The sequence below is a fragment of the Papio anubis genome, unplaced genomic scaffold (assembly GCF_008728515.1).
Source record: "Papio anubis isolate 15944 unplaced genomic scaffold, Panubis1.0 scaffold792, whole genome shotgun sequence".
Classification (NCBI taxonomy): Eukaryota; Metazoa; Chordata; class Mammalia; order Primates; family Cercopithecidae; genus Papio; species Papio anubis.
This window is the reverse complement of record NW_022168143.1, coordinates 1-21,647: the sequence shown is the minus strand read 5'-3', so window position 1 is coordinate 21,647 and position 21,647 is coordinate 1. Positions and strand designations below refer to the sequence as shown.

The 21,647-nt window shown below is 57.0% G+C and overlaps 1 protein-coding gene across 1 annotated transcript; it reads right to left on the bottom strand.

Moving 5' to 3' along the window:
• Positions 1 to 872: 872 nt before the first annotated feature.
• On the bottom strand, positions 873 to 13,220 carry CNOT3 (CCR4-NOT transcription complex subunit 3; the record flags this gene model as incomplete). The annotated part of the gene is given in 32 exon segments (NM_001168874.1): positions 873 to 878; positions 880 to 895; positions 897 to 904; positions 907 to 917; positions 920 to 929; positions 931 to 941; positions 943 to 959; positions 961 to 962; positions 2,426 to 2,443; positions 2,445 to 2,457; positions 2,459 to 2,470; positions 2,472 to 2,481; positions 2,484 to 2,496; positions 2,499 to 2,504; positions 2,507 to 2,508; positions 2,511 to 2,523; positions 3,229 to 3,361; positions 3,600 to 3,798; positions 3,901 to 4,000; positions 6,482 to 6,680; positions 7,491 to 7,614; positions 7,697 to 8,078; positions 9,552 to 9,608; positions 10,165 to 10,269; positions 10,271 to 10,299; positions 10,390 to 10,609; positions 11,869 to 11,964; positions 12,068 to 12,196; positions 12,451 to 12,540; positions 12,684 to 12,758; positions 13,013 to 13,080; positions 13,196 to 13,220. Coding segments are annotated over 32 exon segments (2,199 nt in total), but the record flags the coding sequence as incomplete, so codon positions are not given.
• Positions 13,221 to 21,647: the final 8,427 nt, after the last annotated feature.

The following is a 21,647-nucleotide window of genomic DNA, read 5'->3' as shown; positions in this document are numbered from 1 at the left end:
ACCAGTTTGAGGAGCTGCTGGGTAAGACATGAACAGTAAAAGCAGGCTGTCTCCAGGATGCTGTACCCCTGGTCTAGAGGGGGTACACTGCCTGTACTCTTCTCTAGAAAGGGAAACTGAGGCCCAGAGAGGGCCAGGGGTCTGCTCATTGTGCTTTCTTGACCTGGAGGAGCATCAGATTTTTAAAGCCTTGGGAGACCAAGTCCACAGAGGAAGAATGACGTGCCTTGGTGTGTCCCAGCACCAAAGCGGCTTCTTCCAGAGGCCTGAGGCTGGGCTGGGAAGTGCTGGATGCAACAGGAGCCAGTGACATCCCTCTGGGAGGTTGGGGAATGGCCTCCCTACGTTCCAGCTTTCGACCTCCTCCTCTCCGCAGGCTGCCTCCATCCCTGGACCAGCCGGTGGCCGGAGGGAAGCAGCTGGGCACCAGACAGAGGCCCTCACCCATCCGGTGGCAGAACACAAGGAAGTCTCAGCAGGAGAAGAAGAAGAGACAGATGACGAGGCCCAGTACAACTCCCGGTCCAACCCCAGCTGGCCAGCCCCATCAGCAGGACCCTCACTTTGCTCATTGACTCTCCTGAGGTGGGAGGCATGCTGCCAGCCGTCATATAAACTTATTTATTATACTTCCAAAATGAAAATAGGTTTGCACCAAAAAATGCCCTCACTGGGGAGGGAGGAGGCAGCCGCCCCCGGGCCCCAGGGTGGGGGCCTGAGAAAACCTCCGGCCCCTCCCTGCTTCCTGGGAGAGAGGGATGCCCCGCCTGGGAGACTCCTCCAGTCTTCCAGGGCAGGGCCCTCACCTGGTGGCCAGGGGATCAGCAGCACTCTTGGCGGGGGAAGGGTGGGTAGAGGGGAGGGGCGGTGTGTCACTGGGTCCAGGTCCTCCAGGCCGGTGCTCAAGGTGAAGCCTTCTTCTTCCGCTGTGGCCCCCTTCTGCGTAGTCAGAATGAATGGGTGTTGCCCACAGCCGGGAGAAGAGGCCCGGTCAGTGGAGTGTGGACGAGGTGGTCTGGGATCTGGGCCGGACCGACAGACAAAGGGGACAGTTCTTAGGGCTGTAGGTGTGTCAGGCACCAGACCCAGCTCACCCCCTGCGCCCACTCACTGCACCCTCACAGGTTCTTCTTGGGTAGGAAATGTTATCATGCCGCCTTCCAGCTGAGGGAGGCCGAGGAGGGGGCATGGAGAATTTCCACCGAGAAGCCAGCTGCCAGGCGGGGGCCCCAGCACCAGAGTGCCACAACCTTACCGTTTTCTCGAGGTGTGGCTTTTATTTTCTCACGTGTGTGAGTACAGGATGCACAGCCTAGCATTTAATCTTCACAAAGACCTCGAGGCAGCGGGTACTGTCACCCTTGTTCTAGAGAATGGAACAGGCTCTCAGGGAGACAATCCCAAGCACTCTGCAGGGACATTTATTGGTGGCGGCAGTGGTGTAGTAGGGTGTATTGACTGGATGGCCTGAAATGTACTAACTTGGAGGATGGTTTGGGCCAAACCAGCAAAGGACAGGAAGTCTGTAGTTAATGTCTGAGGACACAGTGGGAGAGGAGCTAGGTTCTGAATGAATGTGTTAAATGCTTCAAAGATGGCAACCTGGGAGAACTAGGAGAGGGGACTGAGTTCTCTGTGAGGACAGGACAATACTTCTCATCCCATGAAGGAGGCTGCGGCTTCAGGGAAGTATTTGAGGTGGGAGAAAAAAGCGATCACTGTGTAGAGTACACTGAAAGTAATTTGGAAAAAAAAAAAAATCCATGACACTGACTATGTAGCAGTCACCATTAAGTACTTACATGTTATTAACTCATTTAATCTTCATAGCTTTCTTCCATTAGGTAAGGTCTTCTTCCCCATTTTACAGATAAGAGGTGAAACACAGAGGTTCGAGTGACTTGCCCAGAGTCACCAGCTATGGGCTAGATATAAAACCCAGGTAGGCTGGCTCCAGAGTGTTTGCAAGAAGCAGGAATTTCCCAGTATTAACACTTGAGAAGCCCATTAAAAAAAAAAATAGCTTCCCCACTGAGCCCCTGCTGGTGCTGGGACTGGGGGCGAGGGGGCCATCAAGGTCCCTGGGCAGCAGAGCCCACAGCCTGGTCTGGGGAGACATACGAGAATCCACACACACTTGTGATGTACCCAGCACTGGGAGGAGGCACTGAGGCTGGTGGGCCAGGAAGTGTCTTTGAGGAAGGCATTTTGGGCTAAAGACCCACAGAGAGGCCTAGGAGCTGGCCAAGTAGAGGATGAGAGGAGCAGTGTTCAGGCGCCGAGGGAGGAGGCGTGGTCAGGCTGAGGGACTGCACCTGACTGAAAGGTGGAAGCAGTGGAGGTGTGCCGAGGGGCTGCCTGGAGCCTGGGGACTCTACCCCAACCTAGCAGAGGGAAGAAGAGAGGCGGGACCTACCTGTAAATCAGTGATGGTCTTGGGCTCCGTGCCTCTGGAACCATCATGTACTTGGTGGAATAGCCGGCCTGCTTCTTCTGCAAGCCTTGCTGCAGGTACTGTGTGCCCTGGGGGAGAACAGTGGAGAGGGGATCAGGGCCGACTGAAACTGGGTGTGAGAACCAGGGGGGCGAGGACGCTTGGGACATCGGGAATGAACCCCATTGCTGAAGTTGGGCTGGACAATCCTCGTGGAGATGGGGCTGGGGGCACAGAACATACCAATGCTGGTCAGGAGAAGAGAAAATAAGAACAGGAGGCGAAAATTGCTCGAAGAGAAGCTGAGAAGGAAAAAACAATGGTGATGAGCTGAGAGGCAATTTAGAAAATTTCCCAAGTGGGGATGAGGGTGGAGGTCACTCATGACTCACTGGGGTTGGGAGGAGGTTGGACAGTTCCCCAGTGGCCTCCAGGGAGGCCTGAGAATGGCCGACGAGTGGAGTGGGGTCGGCCTAGACTGAGGGGCTGCTGCAGCAGGGCTGTGGGGGGACCCCATGGGTTAGCCAGTAAGCTATTGGAAGCAGGGCTAGGGTGAGCCACAGTGGACTGGCCTCGCTCTCAATCTGAGCAGTTCTAACACCTTTGGACTGGAAGTGGGGACAGGGACAGGTTGAATTGGCGGGGCGGGGGGGGCCCAGGACTGGGAATAGGGAGGGGGTGCGGTCCCAGTGGCCGCAGTGGGGCACCCACCTCACCCCTCCAGCCCGAGGGGGGACGGCGGCGGTGGCGGCGAAGCCGGGGGGCCCGAGGCTGCCCCGGGGGCCCTGCTGTACCTCCAGATAGTAGAAGATGAAGAAGAGTGTCTCGGTCGACAGGCGCTGGTAGAACTCCACAGTGTCCGAGTGTGGGGGTGGCATCTGGTGGTGGTAGGGGGGCGTCGGACAGGGGTTCCGGGGGAGGTACTGCCTGTGGGAGCAACAGGAAGGTCAGTGCCAGCTGCCTGCTAGTCCTGCCCTGATCAAAAGGGTGCTCAGAACTGCATCCCCACAGGGGAGGTGGTACAGAAAGACCCAGGGCGGTGCTGACCTTCAGTGGAGAGCCCGAGTCAGGGGCCTGGCGCTCTACCTACAGCCTCACAGGTTTAGCCACTGCCTCCTTGCTAAGACTCGAGCCCCAGCCCACCCCCCTTCCCTGGGGCCCTCACCGGATACGCTCAGAGTCAGAGGGGTGGGGCATGTGGTGCCAGGCGGCCTCCTCCATGGCCTGCTGGTAGAGCTGCTCCTTGGTGAGGGGCACAGGGCCCAGCGGACAGACACCCAGCGACAGCGGTATGTTCACCTCTGACAGCTGCAGGGGTGGCTGAGCTGAGGCTGGAGGTGCTGATGTGCTGCTCAGGATGATGTCTGTGGGGAGAGGTGGGGTCCGGCCCCTCAGTGGTGAGGATAGGTCAGGGGCCAGCCCCTCCTCTTTGGCCCACTGCTTCCCCACCATCCTGGGTTCCTCACCTCGCTCAGTCAGGTGCAGCGTTGGCACAGGGTCCTCAATGCCAGAGCTGATGGCTGCCCGTTCCGCCATGGACTTCAAGGAGCTCAGAGGCTCAGGGGCCTGGGGAGGAAATGAGAGGCCTGGCCTGAGCACTTGGGCTGCAGCAGCAAGTGCAGCCTGACACAGGTCCCAGATGCGCTTGCCTGCCCTGCTTGGGGGCTGTGGAGGGCCAATGAGCCACTCCTTATGATCTACCCATGACAGGTAAAAGCATCAAACTGTAGGGAAACAACTGGAAACGACTGACGCATTCATCAGCAGAGGAACGTCTAGTAAGTGGGACTCTGCACCGTGGAATACTGCACGGAGATTTTCAAAACACAAGTTCGTGACATACTACAGAAGTAAACGCCAACCTGCAGAATATGTACAGTGCGCTACCATTTTTGTCAAAGGATGTGCCAATAGTACACGCTGCTTCACTAGGGACACCTACATGCTGGGAGAGCTCCCGCCTGTCTTGAAGGAGGCAGGAGTCTACATGCTCAGCTGTCTGCCTCTGACTGGCATGGGGTGACTGGGATCCGGGTGAGCCCAGCCCTGCTAGGCTTCAGTCTCCTTGCTGGCGACAGGTAGGCTGGGTCTCCAGACCTGTAGCCACAGCCTTGTTTCCTATTACAAAGGTTACAGCAGGCTTGTGTTCCCCAAAGTCAGGGCTGGTTCCTCCATCTCCTCTGGCCACGTGCACCTGTCCCTAACCCCAGCCCTGTGCGGGACTCCACAATGCGTCAGTCGCCAAGGCTTATCCATCCTGTTTTGCTGTATCGCCCAGGCAGGTCTCAAACTCCTGGGCTCAAGTTATCCTCCTGCCTCTGCCTCCCTAAGAGCTGGGATCGCAGGTGTGAGCCACCGCGCCCGGCTATCCGTCCTGCTTCTAAGCCACCTTGGATGGCTCCTTTCCCTGTCACGCCACCACGCCCCACGCAGCCCAAGCCTGTCCTCTCCTACCCAGACCACCCTCTCTCTATCCTGTCCTCACCAGCCCCAGGGGACCTTTCCAATGAAGTCATGTTGTTCCTTCTCTACTCCAAACCTTGCCACGGTTCCCGACCACCCACCCCAGCAATTCCTTTTTGTTGGTGGTGATGTTAAAAGGTATGGACCCCTTTTGAAAATCTCAAAGCTGCTGTTTCCCCTTTTTCCAGAAAAATGCATGCACTATAAATATCTTGTCCACCATACTTCTAAAATTTGGGCCAGGCACGGTGGCTCACACCTGTAATCCCAGCACTTTGGGAGGCCGAGGCGGGCAGATCACCTGAGGTTAGGAGTTCCAGACCCACCTGACCAACATGGTGAAACCCCATCTCTACTAAAAATACAAAAATTAGCTGGGCGTGGTGGCAGGCATCTGTAGTCCCAGCTACTCAGTAGGCTGAGGCAGGAGAATCACTTGAACCTGGGAGGTGGAGCTTGCAGTGAGCCAGATGGCACCACTGCACTCCAGCCTCAGTGACAGAGCAAGACTCCATCTCAAAAAAAAAAAAAAAAAAAAAAATTAATGCTTCTGTTGGGTCAGAAACTGTTCCAATAGCTTCGTAAGAATGATTTAGTCTTCCAAACAAACCTATATGGTAGGTATAATCGTGATTATTGCCATTTCCCAGATGAAGGGAAGGTACAGAAAAGACAATGCCAAGACTTGGACCCGGACAGCCTGGGCGCACACGCTGCCTCCCCGTGGAAGCTGCGCTACAGGATACTGGCTCACAGGCCAAGCCCCAGCTCCTGAGCCTGGATGATCAGGACCCCCCGTCCTGTCCTGCTACACCCACTATCTCAGCCCTGCAGCTGGTGGCACTGCCTGCTGCAGAGTGGACACCTCTCTCCTCTCTGCTGCATCCTGCCCAGCCTCCTAAAGATGCACGCTCCTCCTAAAGCACCTCCTGAAGCCCTTCCTGCAGCTGTTAGCCCCCCTCCAGGTCTCAGCTTAAACATCACCACCTCTCAGAGCCTTCCTGGGCCTGTCTCCCAGGTCAGCTCAGATGCCCCTCAGTGGGCCCACAGCAACCTTCCCGGCAGCTGCCCCAGCAGGGAAGCTTCCTAAAGGGAGGAACCAGGCTGCATTCACCCAACACAAAGCGTGGCCCCTAGTGGACTTCAACAAGTGTTTTCTTGACTGAAATGGTTTCTTAGGTAGGAAAAGGAGGGTAGTGAGCTAGGTAATGGATCATGTGAACTAGAGAGACTGGTATGCCTTGTGAGGACAAATGGGGACAGAAACTGAGGGCCTGGGTGGGGATGAAGATGGAGACCCAGAGAGAGCAAGCAACAAGTATAACCAAGAGAAAGGAAAAGAGACCCAGAGAAACAGAGCTTTAGAGGGAACAAGAGGGGAGGTATGAGAGCCCCCAGAGATCAAGGTCACGGGAAGGGTGGTACAGAAAGACCTGGAGAACGAGCAAGTGTGAGAAGGGGACAGAAAGCTAGAGAGAGAGAGATCCAGAAAGGGGGTGGGGGCAAGGGGCGCAGCTAGAGACCTGGAGGAAAGGAACAGCAGAGTCAGGACACAGAGGCTCGGGGGATGTCCAAGGAGCCCACCTTGATTTCCGGGGCGGTGCTGAACTGTGGAGGCCCATTGAGTAGGGCACCGGCTGCCTTGGCATCACTGAAGCTGGGCGTTGGGGAGCTGGGAGGATTCACAGGCAGTGGCACCAGGAGGCTGGGTCCCCCTGAGTTGTTCCCTGAGCCTGGGGCCACGCCCCCAGCCCCTGTTGGGGCTGCCGCACTGGGTTCTTTCCTGGAGAGCATGGAAGAGAGGGGTTGAGAGGAGGGCCCCTGAGGGTGGGATGGGCAGAGAGGCCTGGCTGGAGAGAGGGGAGACTGCACACATCAGATGGGATCTGAGAGGGGCGGCTGAGGGTAGACAGATGGGAGAAAGTGGCTCTGGGCAAACAAAGGCAGAACCCAATCTTTGGAATGGTTTCTCATCAGTAGAGCAGAGCTGCGGGGGTGGGAGTGAGGATTATCGGGTGCTCCACCAGGTCACAGGCTGATCAAAACCAGCTGCCTTGGGCAGGTGGACACAGGGCCCATTCCCTCTTGGGCAGGCCAGCTGGAGCTGGGGTGAGGGGACCAGGAAGCAGGCCTTTCCTTTGTGCACACTGATCTTTCTTGGGGCAGTCTTCGGGAAACAGGCGGACACAGTGGAATGGTCTGAGCTAAGATTTGGAGGAGTGGCTGCAGAGGAATGAGGACTTCGAGACAATTCACTTTGAAAAGTGGAACAGTGACCCTCCAGTGGCAGTCAAGTAGCCTTGGGCAGGTAACAGAAATGGGGAGGAAAGGGTATGGGGCTCTTGAGAAAACTTCCACTTAGATGAGAACACGTTTTAGAATGTTCTGAAGGGCAAAGCAGGGAGGCTGATGTCGTTTCCATGCTGGAAAGAAGTGGGGGTGTTAACACCCGACAGAGGTGGAGGACAGTGCTCAGACATTCCCAGCAGCAAGGGCGGGGGGCCCAGAACCCACTGATGCAGGGGTGAGGCACCAGCGCCTCTCTGTGCCGAAAGGCCGCCATCCCAACCCTGCTGATGGCCGAGACACTCACGAGGTGCTGGGAGGTGGGTTGTGGGGGCCGGAAGGGGGGCCCAGGGCCTGGCTGCTGGCATTGTTGCCCCCACTGCTGCTCAAAGCCACCTCTGCCGGGCTGTCTGCCACAACTGAGCTGTAACCTGGGAACAAAGAATAAAATGGGAAGGACTGCCGGCGGCTGCCCAGCCCCGCCCATGCCCACCCCGCTGCCTCCCCACTCACTGGTGGCGCCATTCTGCTTGCCAGCCCCTCCACCGGCACTGCTGTTACTATTGCTGCCGCTCCCTCCACCTCCGCCGCCGCCGCCTCCGCCAGGCTGGGCGCTGGGGGGCCGGGGCTGGGTCGTGCTGGGCCCACTGGTAGCCGATGGGGCCACAGCCTGGGCATAGGGGGCAGGGGTGCCCGAGTTGTGGCTGGGAGCTGGACTGGCCTTGGGGCCCAGGGCACTTGGGGGTGCTGCTGGGGCAGGGACCCCGTTGTTGCCAGGAGTGGTGCTCAAGGCAGAGGCAGCAGGCGGGGGGCCGGAGGGGTAGGTGGGCGGCACAGCTGGGGACTGAGGGTGCTGGTTGCTGTGGACAGGCTTGGAGCCGTTTTTGGCTGGAGACTGCGGGTGGGAGAGAGCAGAGGATCAGGACCCAGTGGGCCAGCTGGTCTCCCTCACCACCCCCACCTCAGGCTCCATTTTCGTACCAGCAGCCTCCTCTCTGGCCTTGCTGCCCCCAGCTGCTCCCGCCCTCCTGGGAACCTGGGTGACCTTACTCACCCTCATGGCTTCAGTCACCTTCATGCTTAAAACACTCACACTGATTTCCAGCCTGCCCAGCTTCCCAAGTCCTGCCTGGACACCGCCCCACGGATACCCCCACAGGGATCTGACCACAACTTAGGTTGTCAGCCAGAGAAGATCCATCTGTTGGAAGCCAGGGGACTAGTGGGAAACACCTAAATGTCCTCAATATGAGATTAGCTGGAGCAGCTTAATGTCCAAGAGTAGAAGGAAAAACAGCTAGAAATTGGATAGTAATTCTGAACATCACCTGAAGGGTCACAGAAACTACTCACAGGGCTGTAAGTTACCAGCACTCCAGAAAGTGGTGGGAGGGTAAATGTGCTCATGGTATCCCCACTGCAGGCAGCTGCCAACAGCACTCAGGCTGCCGAGCCTAACCACCTCCTGCACTTCTTTCCAGCCGCCCCACAGGCTCCCTGCGCTTACCAAGCGCCCAACAGGACTGACTAACCACTTCTCTCCTGGGATCGCTGCTTGGCAGTGGGAGGCTGGGAAGGTGGCAGAGCCCAGCCTGGCCCCTGGAGTATCTGCCTCAGTGTCTCTCCTCATCACCTCTTGGCCCTGCTGCCCGCCCTCCCTACTACCTGCGGGTCGTCTTAGTCTCCACGCCAGCCCCCCCAGTGCCCACTCAGGGTGTCCCCTCGAAACCGTCCATCCCGTTAGCCCACAGAGGGGCCTCAGGCCCACGCTGCTCCTGCCTAACATTCTTCTGTGGCAGCGTTTCCGAAAGCAGGCTCCTGTCCTGGGCGATGTTACAGGAGTTGGAGAAGCACTGCCCACCACCGTCTCCTCTCAGAAACTTGAAGTGTGTGTTATCAGCACAGCAAAGGCCCCATCACTTCCTAGGCTTGTTTGGATCTGGAGGCCACTCAGGTCCACAAAGCCTGAGCCGCTCAGCCTGACAGTCCCAGTCCCTGTGCTCACAGTTGGACCCCTGGCCCTGCACACCTGGCCAGCCATCTCTCCACACTTCCAGGCTTTCTGTCACAACTTCCCCTTGTTACTGGCTGCCGCCTCTCCCTGCCAAGCAAACTCACCTGACTCTCAAGCCCAGGGCACTCCACAGCAGCATCTCCTGACTGCCTGGCCAGGCTGGGGGTGACCTGTGCCACCCCCTTGACCACAGCACCAGTCACCTGTCCACTTGCCCTGCCCACCTGCCCTCAGGGCAGCACTGATTTCTGACCCACCTGTGTCCACCAGCCCAGCACAGTGGCCAGCACTCAGGTCTCAATGTGCCTTTGGGATATTGCCCAACATGCCCATCCATTCCAGACTCACACCCACCTGGCTGACTTCACTGTCTGTGGAACGTCCCCTCTTCTTATCATCTTCAGAGTTTTCCTGAGGTAGGGGAGGCAGAACAGAAACCTGTGTGACCTCTGGGGGTCTGACAGAGAACCGCCAATCTCTGAATGTCCCGGGCCCTGGGCCCAGCTGACTGCCACTGCAGCCCCAGAGCTGGTCAAACGGCTGTCCTTAATCTGCCTGGAGAAACCACCTAAATTCAGGCTCTCCAATGTTCTTGTTTTCTGGGAGCCAGCACTGACCCACCAGCCTCTTAAGGATCTGGGAACCTGCTCTCCACAGGGAATCCAACCCTTGGATCCCTGCCCAAGGTGGCCAGCTACCCAGCCTCCTCAGGCAGCCCAGGCACCGGCCCCTCCCATCTCCCAGATCCAGGACCTAAACTGGCCCAGGATACACTCTATTACTCTTTATGTTCGTTAGGGACCCAGATGTAGGATTTTAGGGTGTGCTCCAAGAGCCTAGACCCTGGATACCTAGATCTGTGTTTCCTCAATTACTCTCCCCTAGCCACTTTGGAGTGACCCAGATTTGCCTCCCCGAGTCCAGCCCTGCTGGAAACACAAGGTACTCGTGCCCCGTGGGGCCTCACCGTGGTACAGTTGGCTGGGCTGGGCGGGATGGGAGAGCTGGAGGTGGTCGAGGTGGGTGTGCTGCTGGACTGGTTGAAGATCTCATCCTCCATGTGGCTGTGGCTGGGGGGGGGAGGTGGCGACCAGCGCCTGTGCTGTGGGGGCAGAAGAAGGGCATGCTTAGCTGGCTCACAGCCCACTCTGGGCCCTCACTTCCTGTGCCACGATCAGCCCCAGGGCCTCACGAATGTCCTCGAGGTCCAGGTCATCGTAGAGAAACTCGTTCTCCTCGAAGTCGGGGTCCTGGGATGAGTCGACATAGTACTCAACGTCGTCCTTGATCTTGCGGATGGCATCAACAAGGATGGAGTCATTGTCCAGCATGCGCAGGATGGTCTCTAGCATGCGCACGTGGTAGCGGTGCTTCTCGATGTGCCGCTTCAAGCCCTCGATCCGGTCCTGCTTCTGCTGGCGAGCCCAGGGCCAGGCTCAGGGGCTGCAGACCACCTGCTTGGCCCCTCCTGCCCCCACAGAACCTGTCCTCAGTCCCTGACCCCTGTGGAGACCCAAAGCCTCCACGCCAGCCCCTTCTGGGGTGGGGCAGTATGGGGTCCACCCACCCTCTGAGCCCTGTGGGGACCACAGGGCTTGACATCTTGGGATCCCACTGCTCTGCTCCTTCCTCTTCCCACACGTTTCTGGCTCCAGGAGTCCTTGGAAACCTCTAAACAACCCCAGAGGTCCTTGTGCCATCCCATGACTTGGCCTCCATCTGCACCTCACCTGATTTCTCAACTGAGCCCGCCCACCACTGACTGCCTCTGGCATACGGACACCCTCCAGCTTGCTCCAGCAGTAATAATGATAACCCCCATTTGTGAGGAGCTTGCTGTTTAGAATCATGATGATATTTGTCATCACTAGGTCCCCCAACCCCACCCATTTATCCCAGCAGGAGCAAAGATCCATAAGCCTCGCTCCTGCCCTCCTCTCAAGGCCCCTTTGGCATTTAACATCTTAGTCTCAGTTCCAAATCCCTGCTCTGTTCAAGGACCCATCATCTCCCCAAAAGCCCCTGGTTCCCAAACCCCTCAGAATCTGACACCCAACCCTGTCATCGTCCACTTCCTGACCCTTTCCCACCCACAGCTTCCCTGAGGACCCAGCTCTCCCCTCCCTGTGTTTCTGGTTTTAACAAGTCCATACAGTTTGTATCCCTTTGAACTCATACCCTACAATCCCAGATTTCAGAACCTGGGACCCTAATATCCAGCTTCGTCCCAGATTCCTCTCTTCCTTCAGGCCCAGTTCTCTGCCTTCTCCATGTTCTGCCTGTCTCTACCCACTGTGCTCTCCCTAGGACCAGCGTCTTCTGGATGCCAGGAGGCCTCTTGCCATGGGTGTCCTTCAGGTCTCACGCTTACTCTGTGGCTCAAGCTCAACCTGCATTCCCATTCCCCCAAATCACTCCTCTTCACGAAGGCCCCACTGTCTACCCAGACACCCAGGGGACCCTGAGATTTTGTCTGACCTCCTCCCTGCCCCACCCAGGCAGCTGCTAAGCCCTCCCGATCCTGTCTCTCAAACCCCTAATCCCGGCTGCTGGCCCTGTCCGCCTGAGGAATCCAGGCCCAACTCCCAGGAGCCTAAATGACTGGCCTCCTGCTGGCCAGCCCATCCCCAGCCCATCCCCATCCCAAAGGTGTGGGGTCTCCCTCACTCACATCCTTGTCGCCCTTCTTCTTGCGCGTCTGCACTGACAGTGACTCCACCTCACTCTCAAACTGGTCCACCTGCATGTTGAGCGTGTCGATGGTATTCTAGGGGAGGGAGAGGAAGAGGAAAGCCATCAGCCAGGGTTCCCACCTACACCCAGGGCTCAGGATCCTCAGAGTTTACCTCCTCTTCTCCACCCCAACTCACCGTGAGCCACTGGCCAACCTCTTCCTTCTCCTTCTGGGCAGGATCTACCTTCTGGGCCAGGCCCAGGCCCTCCTTACTGTAAGCTTTGGTTTTGGTCTCTCGTTCCACAACTTTGAACCGTTCCATTTGCTGCAGAGAGTGTAGTTGGCAGGTGGCTCTCAAAGGCGGGAAAGGAGGTGACTAAGGGCCAGCAGACACTCAGACCTGAGCCTCATGACCCTACTTTCTGAGCTCTGAGTCTGCTGCCTCTTCCTTCCCTTAGCTCCAGAAACCCTACTTCTCTTGAAAAACTCTGGGGTCTGGCCGTGCTGCCTCCGCCCCTTGAGATCTCAAGAATCTGGTGACCTTCCCACCTCTCTAGGACTCAGGCTCTAGGCTCCTACCGTCTCAATGAGCTTGCGGTTGTCTATAAGCTGCCTCTTGTCCTTGATCTCGTTGGACGCTACCCATGTCTTGATCTGGTCCCTCAGCCGCTGCAGATGGGAAAAGCAAGAAAGTCAGACCTCAGGATCCGGGAACTGGGACCCACAGCTCCTTCTCCCTGGGACCCAGCAGTCCACTCTCCCAGTTCCCTCAACCCTCAGGACACAGGCGTCCAGGCCCCCAGTCCCCTCACTTGTAGCTTCTTAATCTCCTTCTTTAGGTCAGCCTCATACTTTTCTTTCTGGTTCGCGTTGGCTGCATTGTGGAGCTGAGGGATGGAGGGAATTCAGAAGTCAGTGTGGGAGGGGATGTCCCAGTACCCACTCCAGTGAGTCTTCCTTATGCTAGGGACTCGAGGACCCCCCAACCCCTACCCCCATTGAGTCTTAGAGCCGATTCTCTTAGGTCCTCAGCATCTGCAATATGTAGCCCCTCCCCCTGGTCAACACCCAGAGGTCCTGAACCTTCTTCCTGTGCCCTCCTCTCTGAAGACCCAGATGATTAGGGTCTCAGCCCCTGTACCTTCTGCCAAATATCTTCAAACTGCTCCACGCCCTCGGACACCTTCTTGAGGCAGCGATCAATCTCACCTGGCCAGGGAGGAAGAAGGCTGTGAGAATCCTGCCCAGGCGGCAGGCATCTAAAGAGCAGTCCTCAGAAGAGGGAGCACGTGGCTACAGGTGCAGTAGGAAGTCAGTCTAGTACCTTGGAGTTTGCGCTTGTCCGCCATCTTCCCTGCCCTACAAACGCACTCTCTTCATACTCTCTTGGAGACGGACGCTGCTGGGAGAGATTGGAGAGGAATTAACACGCATTCTCCGGCTGGTAAAAACCCAGAGACATGGACCTAGTCAGCATAGTTAGGTAGGTGGGACTGGTAAAGGAAAGAAGCATTTGCTATCTGACAAGAGACCAGTCCCAGTTCTCCTGATGCTCACTTGACTGCCCAGCATAGTGTCTGGCCAACAGAGGATCCCATAAGTTTGTTGAAACAAGAAAAGTTACATACTTTTTTGTGTGCCTCTGACTCAGGAAGTGGAAAATTCCTGTAGCATGGAGTACCTTCTCCCCAGATTACACTCAAAAAGATTTTTCAGAGCAGGACAAAGTCATACTGCACACAGCTGATGACTGGGATGAAGGCATTAGCCCTGCAGATCACACTTCCTACTCAGAGGGGCTGGGTACAGAGGTGGCTAGAAGAGGTCATCTCTCAGACAAGCCAGCAGACAAGCGAAACTGGCAGCTCACAGAGAAGGGCGTGTGCGTGTGTGTTGTGTGTGTGTGTAAGCTGTAGGTGAGAGAAGAAAGATTGGGGGTGGGGGAAAATGACGGCAAGCAGAGATGCCGAAAACTATGAAGAGCTGAACCCACTCAGACAGACAAGGCTGAATGCCAAGTAGAAGGGACTTAAACCACCAAGAAATTTATTCCAGAGCAGGATCCTTAAACCAAAAGGAAATAATACTCCTAACCCAAAGAAACTGATACCAAGAAGGGTTAGAGATTTGGGGGCAGAAGGCAGCACCCAAGAGAGAACTGGGAGAAGACAGAAATCTTACTAAGATAAGAGGGTGCAAAGGTACCACAGTTCTGGGGAGCCAATCTGCACACACGAAGGAATCCCATATCAAGTGGATTGGTGATTTAGACTCAGGGAAACAGGCACCATCAGGGCAGGAACCCAAAACTTAAAAAGAGGAGCATCTTTATTTTAAAGGAAATTACATGGAACCTAGAGAAGACTGAGGTCAAAAGGGAGTTCCAAGGAACTTGAGTCCAAGGGAAGACACATCTTAGGGCCTGACAGCGAGACCAGGGGAGCCCTGGGGAGAGAGATTTATGCTCAGAAGACTTCTGAGATACCAGTGGAGATTGCCCTCTTCCCCTCCAGGGAGGGGGCCTATAATGAACAGCACAGTTCCCTGGGATCCAGGGGCCGCTCCCACTCTACTTGTGCAGGGCAGGGCACCCGGGAGTAGTCACTTACTGTAAAGACAGAAACAGTCCCATACTGAGGACTAAGAGCCTCAATACAGAGGGAAGTCACACCAAGAGGGTCCTCACCCACAAGGAAGGGAACATCTGGCAAACAGTGCTCTCCAACAGAACTTTGCAATGCTGGAAACACTCTATTTATGCTTATCTGTTGGCCACTGAACATCTGAAATATGGCAAGTGTAATGGAGGAACCGAATTTTTCATTTTTAACTAGTTATTAATCACCACATGTGACTAGCAGCAACCATATAGGACGGGTGTGCTTTAGAACAAGAAGCCCATAAAGGACAGGGCTGGTCCCCTAACCCCAGAGAGAACTTTCCCAACACTGCCGGGACCCATTCTGGGTGGTAATAGGTAGGGGTGCTACCTTACACTTGAGGGGACTTAAATCTCCTCAGTAAAAGGCCCAACCTAAAGCAAAAGGCAGCACCCCCGCTCAGAGTCAGAGTCAGCTAACATGCCACACCTGGGGAATCTCCAGGAAGGCAAAGCAACAACAAAAGGACCCAGGAGAAAGTGCCGCAGTGGGGATTCTGACTGAGGAGGGGCAAGTCCCTTTGATCCAGGGAGCTTATACAAGGCAACGGCCTGGACACCAACCCTGAGGTGTGCAGGGATCCTCACCAAAGTCCAACACCCCAACACAGACAAGCCTCTTACTGCATAGGGGGAACAAGAATGTGAAACGAGAGCTCTTTCCATCCCAAGAACCCAACAGAGGGTCCTGGGCAGGTGCTCCAGCCCAGAGAGAGAAGAGGTCTCATGGTCTTCACCCCTAAACAAGGCAATCAACACCTTAGGGAGGTGACACCCTCCCTGCGTCTCCACACAGAAAGGACTGGTGCCCTAGCACAGAGGAAGAATACTCCCAGAGAGGAGACCACACTGTGGCAGCAAGAGAAGGAAGTCCTGGAGGGGTCAGCAGCCAGCTGGAGGGGAACAAGAGCCCTAGCCCAGGGAGGTGATGTTTCAGACAGAACAGCGTGACATCGAAGTCAGCTACAGCTGAGACCCAGCGAGGAGGCAGCTCCTCCACAGAGAAGGGGCAAGTGCCAGAGGCCCAGGGTACTTGTCCCCTAGAGAGGCTGGAGCCTTAGTCACAGCGGAGACAACACCTTCCCCCCTAAGAAAATTCCTATATCATGAGGGTGTCTGTACCTCTGGTCCCCCCGGCAAAGGACCAGAAAGAAGGGAAGCTGGAGCTTGAGTCTCGAAGCAGAGACACTGCCAGAGAAGAAAGAGCCCCATTTGCTGTAGTCCGCGGGGCATCCACCAAGATCCTCCAAGGAAGGTGGTGATCGCAGGTCCACTCCCAGGCGTGAAGAACCTGTGCTCCAGCAGCAAAGGCTCTCCAAGAGCACTGAGGAATCTGGGAGCCTTGGCCCAGGAGACTTACCCAAGAGGAACACACATCCCCACAGGGCAGGGACCCACAAGGGGTGGGGTGGGGTGAGCAGGACACCAGCCTCACAGGAGCCAACACGCCTACATGAGGGCCAAAACCAGTAAAGAAGAACCCCCCAAACTTCACCTCAGGGAAGATGATACCACCACACAAAGACTCGAGGAGGGAGGGGCAGGAGGCTTAGTCCTGGGGAACTAACACTGGGCGGTCCTTAACCTTGGGGGCTGTCATGTGCCCACACAGTGGTCTTTGTCATGAGGCGCCTTTGATCTGGGAGAGCTTCCGCCTCTGCAGCAAGGAGCTCTGGGAACTGATGTTGAAGGGTGATCCTTAACCTGGGTGGCTGCTGACATGGCCACACAGAGGCTCTGAGACTTTAGAAGGAGGATGCGTTAGGGCCTGGGGTGGAGGTAGTCATCTCCACTGAGATGCCCCTGCCAAGGGTTGGGGGCTGGAAACTCCTACTTTGGAAAGTCTACACCAGAGAAGTCTCCGGTCCCAGGGACGGGGTCCACAGTGGAGTCTCCCGCTTGAGACTCAGGTATCTTACATCCACACAGCCAGGCAACTATGCCTTACCCCATACAGTGAAAAATCAAGACGGGGTTTTGGAAGCGTTAGCCGGGGGCACCTGCATCCGAGAGGGATCCTCAGCCTTACGGTGGGGACACACGCAGAGGCGTGGACACCTCAAATCCAGAAGAGCAGCGATACCAATACCAAGGATGGCAAGAACCTTATCCCTGGGGGAGGCAACACCAAGAAAGGGTCCTTACCCTGGAGAGAAGGCACAGCCCCAGAGGGAAGAGCCCCCACCTCGCAGTACAGGAACCCGGGTCTGGGAAGCTTCCTACTCCCATGCAGTACCAGCAGCGCGGCTGGAAAGCGAAACCCTTGTTCTCCAACTGCCGACACCCAGTGTGAGGGTAGATGGGAAGACAACAAACCCACAGCGTGGGATCTGATGCAAGTATCAAGGGCAGTGGGCTTCTTGGTCCCTGGAGAGATGACACCCTAGAGGAGGAGACTGGTGTGAAGGCAGAAGCAGCCTCACAGGCAGGGGTGAAGGGAGACTTCAAAACCCCTCACCAAAAGGGCAGAAGAGCTCACCCCGGGGTGGGTGGCCGCCCTGCACTGAGAGGCAGGGACTGCTCAGAAAGAGGGGCTGGCGCTGCCCGCAGTGGGAGCTCACTAACATGGACAGCGTGGGGGCTTAGTGTCCTTCACCAGGCACCTGAGCGCCAGGAGAGCCCAGCAGCCCCCAGCAGCAAGACCACAGTGGCCCTGACATCACCGGGAGAGGCCCACACCCAGGTCGGAGAGTCAGGATGCAGGGGAGTTCAAGGCTGCAAAGCCAGGGGCAGACAGCACTATCCAAGAAGTGTGAGAGCTCAGGCCAGATGTGGGCCACACTGAGGACGGTCCTGTACCCCAGGTGGGGGAAAGCCAGACCCCCCCAAAAGGCAGGCGCCCGGTGCAGCGGGAAGCGAGGCTTGAGCCACCCAGGGCGCTTCTCGCTACGAGAGGGAAGAGCTGCAGACTACAGAGGTGGAAACTTCGGCAAAGGCTCCAACTAACGAGGAGTTTCTCCTCCACTCCTCTCCCAAGAGGCTCCCATCCGATACGGACGGGCAGCTGGAACCTGAGATCCAGGGGAGGCTGCGCTCCGGGGAGCAGTGAGGAGGGATGCGGAGGGTGGCCTCGGTCCTGGGAAGGGTGACTCCCCCACCCCGCTGAGGTCCTCGTCCCGGGGTGTTGGCACACCCCCCACCCCGCCACCGTCGAGAGAGAAGCCCCGGCGCGGAGGCTGCCCCCCAACGCGAAGGACCGAGGCCGAGGGGGGCAGGCACCTGAGCCCCGAGAGGGCGGGCACCTGGGACCAGGGGCGCCTCCATCCTTCCAGCCAGGAGCCAATACCGACGCGGAGAGGGGCGGGCACCTCGCGCCCGGGAGGCTTCGCACCCTCACACCCCTACCGGGGGGCCCGACGCGATGCCACGCGGGGAGGTGGCGGCGGGCGGGGCCCGGGGTCCGGGTCGCGGAAGGACCCCCGGGCGGCGCTGAGGGGCGTGAAAGAGGCGGAGGAACGGGAGGGCGAGAGGGAGGGAGCCGCCCCCCGCCGGGAGCCCCGCGCTGCAGAGGCGGCGGCAGGGGGCAGGCGAGGGGAGGCCATGTCGCGACAGACGGCGGTGTCGCCAGGGCGGGAGGCTGCGGGAAGGGCGGCCGATGGCGCCGGGGGGAGGAGGGGAAGGGGTCCGGCCCAGTCGAGCCTGACGCTCTCACCACAGGAGCTGGCGCCGCCGCTGAGGAGCGTATCGCGACAGGCGGGGGAGGCGAGCGCCCGCCGCCTTTTTCTCGCGCCCCGGGCCCGGGCGCTATCGCGATAGCGGCGCGAAGCGGAAGTGGGGTTGGGGGAGTGGGCCCGGGGTTGTTCTGACGACGGGGGTCGGGGCTCAAGGGAGGCCGCGGCGTCTGCCGATGGCTCCGCGGAAGCTGACCGGGCCCGGTCCAAGATGGCGGCGGCGGAGGAGGCCTCCCCTCCTCTCTTCTCGTCTCTGGCGCCGACCCGCCCCCGAGTCCCGAATATAGGCCTGTCATTGCTCCCGCTGAACGTCGCTCCTGACCCTTGGAGGCGTTCTATTGGTTCCTGGCAGGGATGTGCCCTGCCCCCTTTCGCGGATTGGGTGATTGCTCCAAGGCGCGGCGTTCGATTGGCCTCCCGCGCAGCCTGCTAGGATTGGCTCAGGTTTTCCTCCCCGCTCCTCCTCCTCCTCCCGCCTCAGGGCACAACACGCCAGCGCGAGGACCCGAACGTCAATCAAGAGACCTGTGTCGTGCTGATTGGATGTATCCGCCCCCCTCTCCTAAAACAATTGGTCGCGGGGAGGAGCTAGGACAGTCCAGGGGCGGGAAGTCGTCCGTCAAGTTTAGAGCTCTTTTTAATTGGTTGCGGGGGCATATTCTGCCTTGAAGTAATTGGTTGGTCCTGGAAGTGGGTGGGGAAAGCGGAGGAAGGCATGGAGTGTGGGCGTTAGAGGCCGCGTACCTAATGGGAGACAGACAGGTGCCTTCAAAGCGGGGGCCGAGCCGAAGTCATCTGCCAATCAAAACAGCCACTGGGCCAAGGGGGAGGAGCTGGGCAAGAAAGTCCACCCCTTTCTCTTCGTTGGCCCTAACGGTTATCATTCATGCTAGTTTGACCAATAGCGTGGCGAGTGGGCGGTAGCTGCTCGTAGAGCGTGTGAAAGAGGGTGTATGTAACTAGCAGAAGTGGGACTTGGGCGCAACCCTTGCGTCCCGGCCAGGTAGGCTGCTTCCCTGTCTCTCAGCTGCCTCTTTCTCCAAGTGCCTCTGTGTTGGCACATCTCTGAAATTATTTGCTGAGTGAAAGAAGGAAGGGACCAGAGACAGTGCTTTAAGTCACTGGCACCGTGCATAGCAGAACTGGTTGGGAAGCGTGAGGCGTGGAGTTTTTGTCCTGCCCCTGCCTGGTTAGGCGACCAGATGGTGGGAGAGTCATTCTCCTCTGCATCTCCGCTTCCTTAGTGTGTTGAGGACGCCGCAGAAGGTACAGAGGAGACGGGTGGCTCCCTAATGCCTGCTCGTTTCAGGTCTCAGCTCTGTTGTCTTCTTGGGGAGAAAGCTTCCCTGACCTCCCGGGCGGAGCGCTCCTGTGCGCCTTGTTCGTTAGAATTTATTTTTGCACGTCTACCGTCATTTTCGTAATTATTCGGTTTCCCTATGTGGATTTTGCATCTCCAGCACTTAGCACGCAGGAAGTAGTCAGTAACCATTTGTCAAAGGAACAGATGAATGAATGTGAGGAATGACTTGTGATTGAAAACTTACTAGACACTGAGGCTTCCACGAACCGGGAGGCATTTGCCCAGGGTCACGCAACCGAGATGGGAAGCCAGATCCGCCCCTTCCTGTCTAGGTGGTGGAAAGTAAGATAAATCCCAGAGAGAAGTGAAGGTGAGTAAGTACGGAGTCGGTCAGCACATCAGAATGGCCTGAGGCAAGAGGGGGAGGAACGCTTGCAAAAATGCATATTCTTAGGCTCACATGCAGACACCGGGAATGAAGCCTAGAGTTATTGTTCTAGAGCTTTGCTATTCAAATTGTGGCCCCTGCAGAAAGTATTGCTTCTCAGACTCCTCCGGAATCACCTAGGAATGTGTTAAAATGCAAATTCTGCTTTTCTAACAAGTGCCCCAGTGATGCACAGGGTCCACAGTTCACACTTTGCCCACCAATGATCCAGAGTGATGACTTTCAAACTTGGCTGCACATCACAGTCACCTGAGGAACTTTTTGTTGTTATTGTTGGTGGTGGTGGTGGTGTTGAGACCCCAGCCGGGCCTGCAATTTTTTAAAAAAGTTCCTCAGGTAGGCCGGGAGCAGTGGCTCACGCCTGTAATCCCAGCACTTTGGGAGGCCGAGGCAGGCGGATCACCTGAGGCCAGGAGTTCGAGACCAGCCTGGCCAACATGGTGAAACCCCATGTCTACTAAAATTACAAAAATTAGCCGGGCGTGATGGCGCACGCTTATAATCCCAGCTACTCGGGAACCTGAGGCACAAGAATTGCTTGAACTTGAGAGGTGGAGGTTGCAGTGAGCCGAGATCGTGCCACTGCACTCCAGCCTGGGTGAGAGAGCAAGACTACGTCTCAAAAAAAAAAAAAAAAAGTGAAGTCCAGATAGCCAGGCTTGCACTAGACCAACTAAAACAATCTCGAGGTAGGAGCCAGACATGAGAAATGTGTGTGTGTGTGTGTGTGTGTGTCTGTGTGTCTGTGTGTCTGTCTCCCAGGCTGGAGAGCAGTGGCGCCATCTCGGCTCACTGCAACCTCCACCTCCCAGATTCAAGTGATTCTCCTACCTCAGCCTCCCAAGGAGCTGGGACTACATGCGTGAGCCACCGCGCCAGCGTGAGAGCCACTTACAGAGACTTTTCTAGAGCAGGGCTTCTCCAATGCGGCCTTGGATCAGGCGCATACCTATCACCTGGGAACTTGTTTGAAATGCACATCTTTGAGCCCCACCCTAGACTGAATCAGAAACTCTGGGCCCAGCAACTGTGTTTTAACAAGCCCTCGGTGTGATTCTGAAGCGTATTAAATTTGGAGAACCTCTGTTCTGAGTACCAGGGCTGCAGGCCCAGGTGACTCAGATTCCTTTCCTGAGATTCACACCCTCGTGCCACAGCCCCATTGGTAGATGCCAGATATTTTGGCCAAGGGAGACGGGGGATTCTGAACAGAGCTGGGGACCACAGGTCCTTCCCTGGCAGACCAGTATGTAGAGATCAGCAAAGGCTGTCATTTTCAAACAGGGTTGACCCAAAGGGTCAGGGATGAAATGGAGGAAAGAGACTTGACTTAGGCAACCTGGGGTAGTTTGCCCACTCAAAGGAAGCTCCCGGGTGTGTCGACTTTTTGACTTGAGGGAAGAGAGAGACTCAAGAGATTGCCACTGAGGTCCTGAGACAGAGCTCTGGGATGAAGGACAGGGATCCAGAGATACAGAGAGTGGTGACAGGGAGGCCCAGAGAGGGGAACAAAAAGAGCAAAATCTCAGACAGGACCTAAAAAGTCAGAGAGAGACCCAGATAGCATGAGCTGGAAAGAGGGAGGGAGAGAGAGAGGGAAGGTGGAGAGAGGGAGGGAGAGAGAAGGGAGGTGGAGAGAGGGAGGGAGAGAGAAGGGAGGTGGAGAGAGGGAGGGTGAGAGAGGGGAGGTGGAGA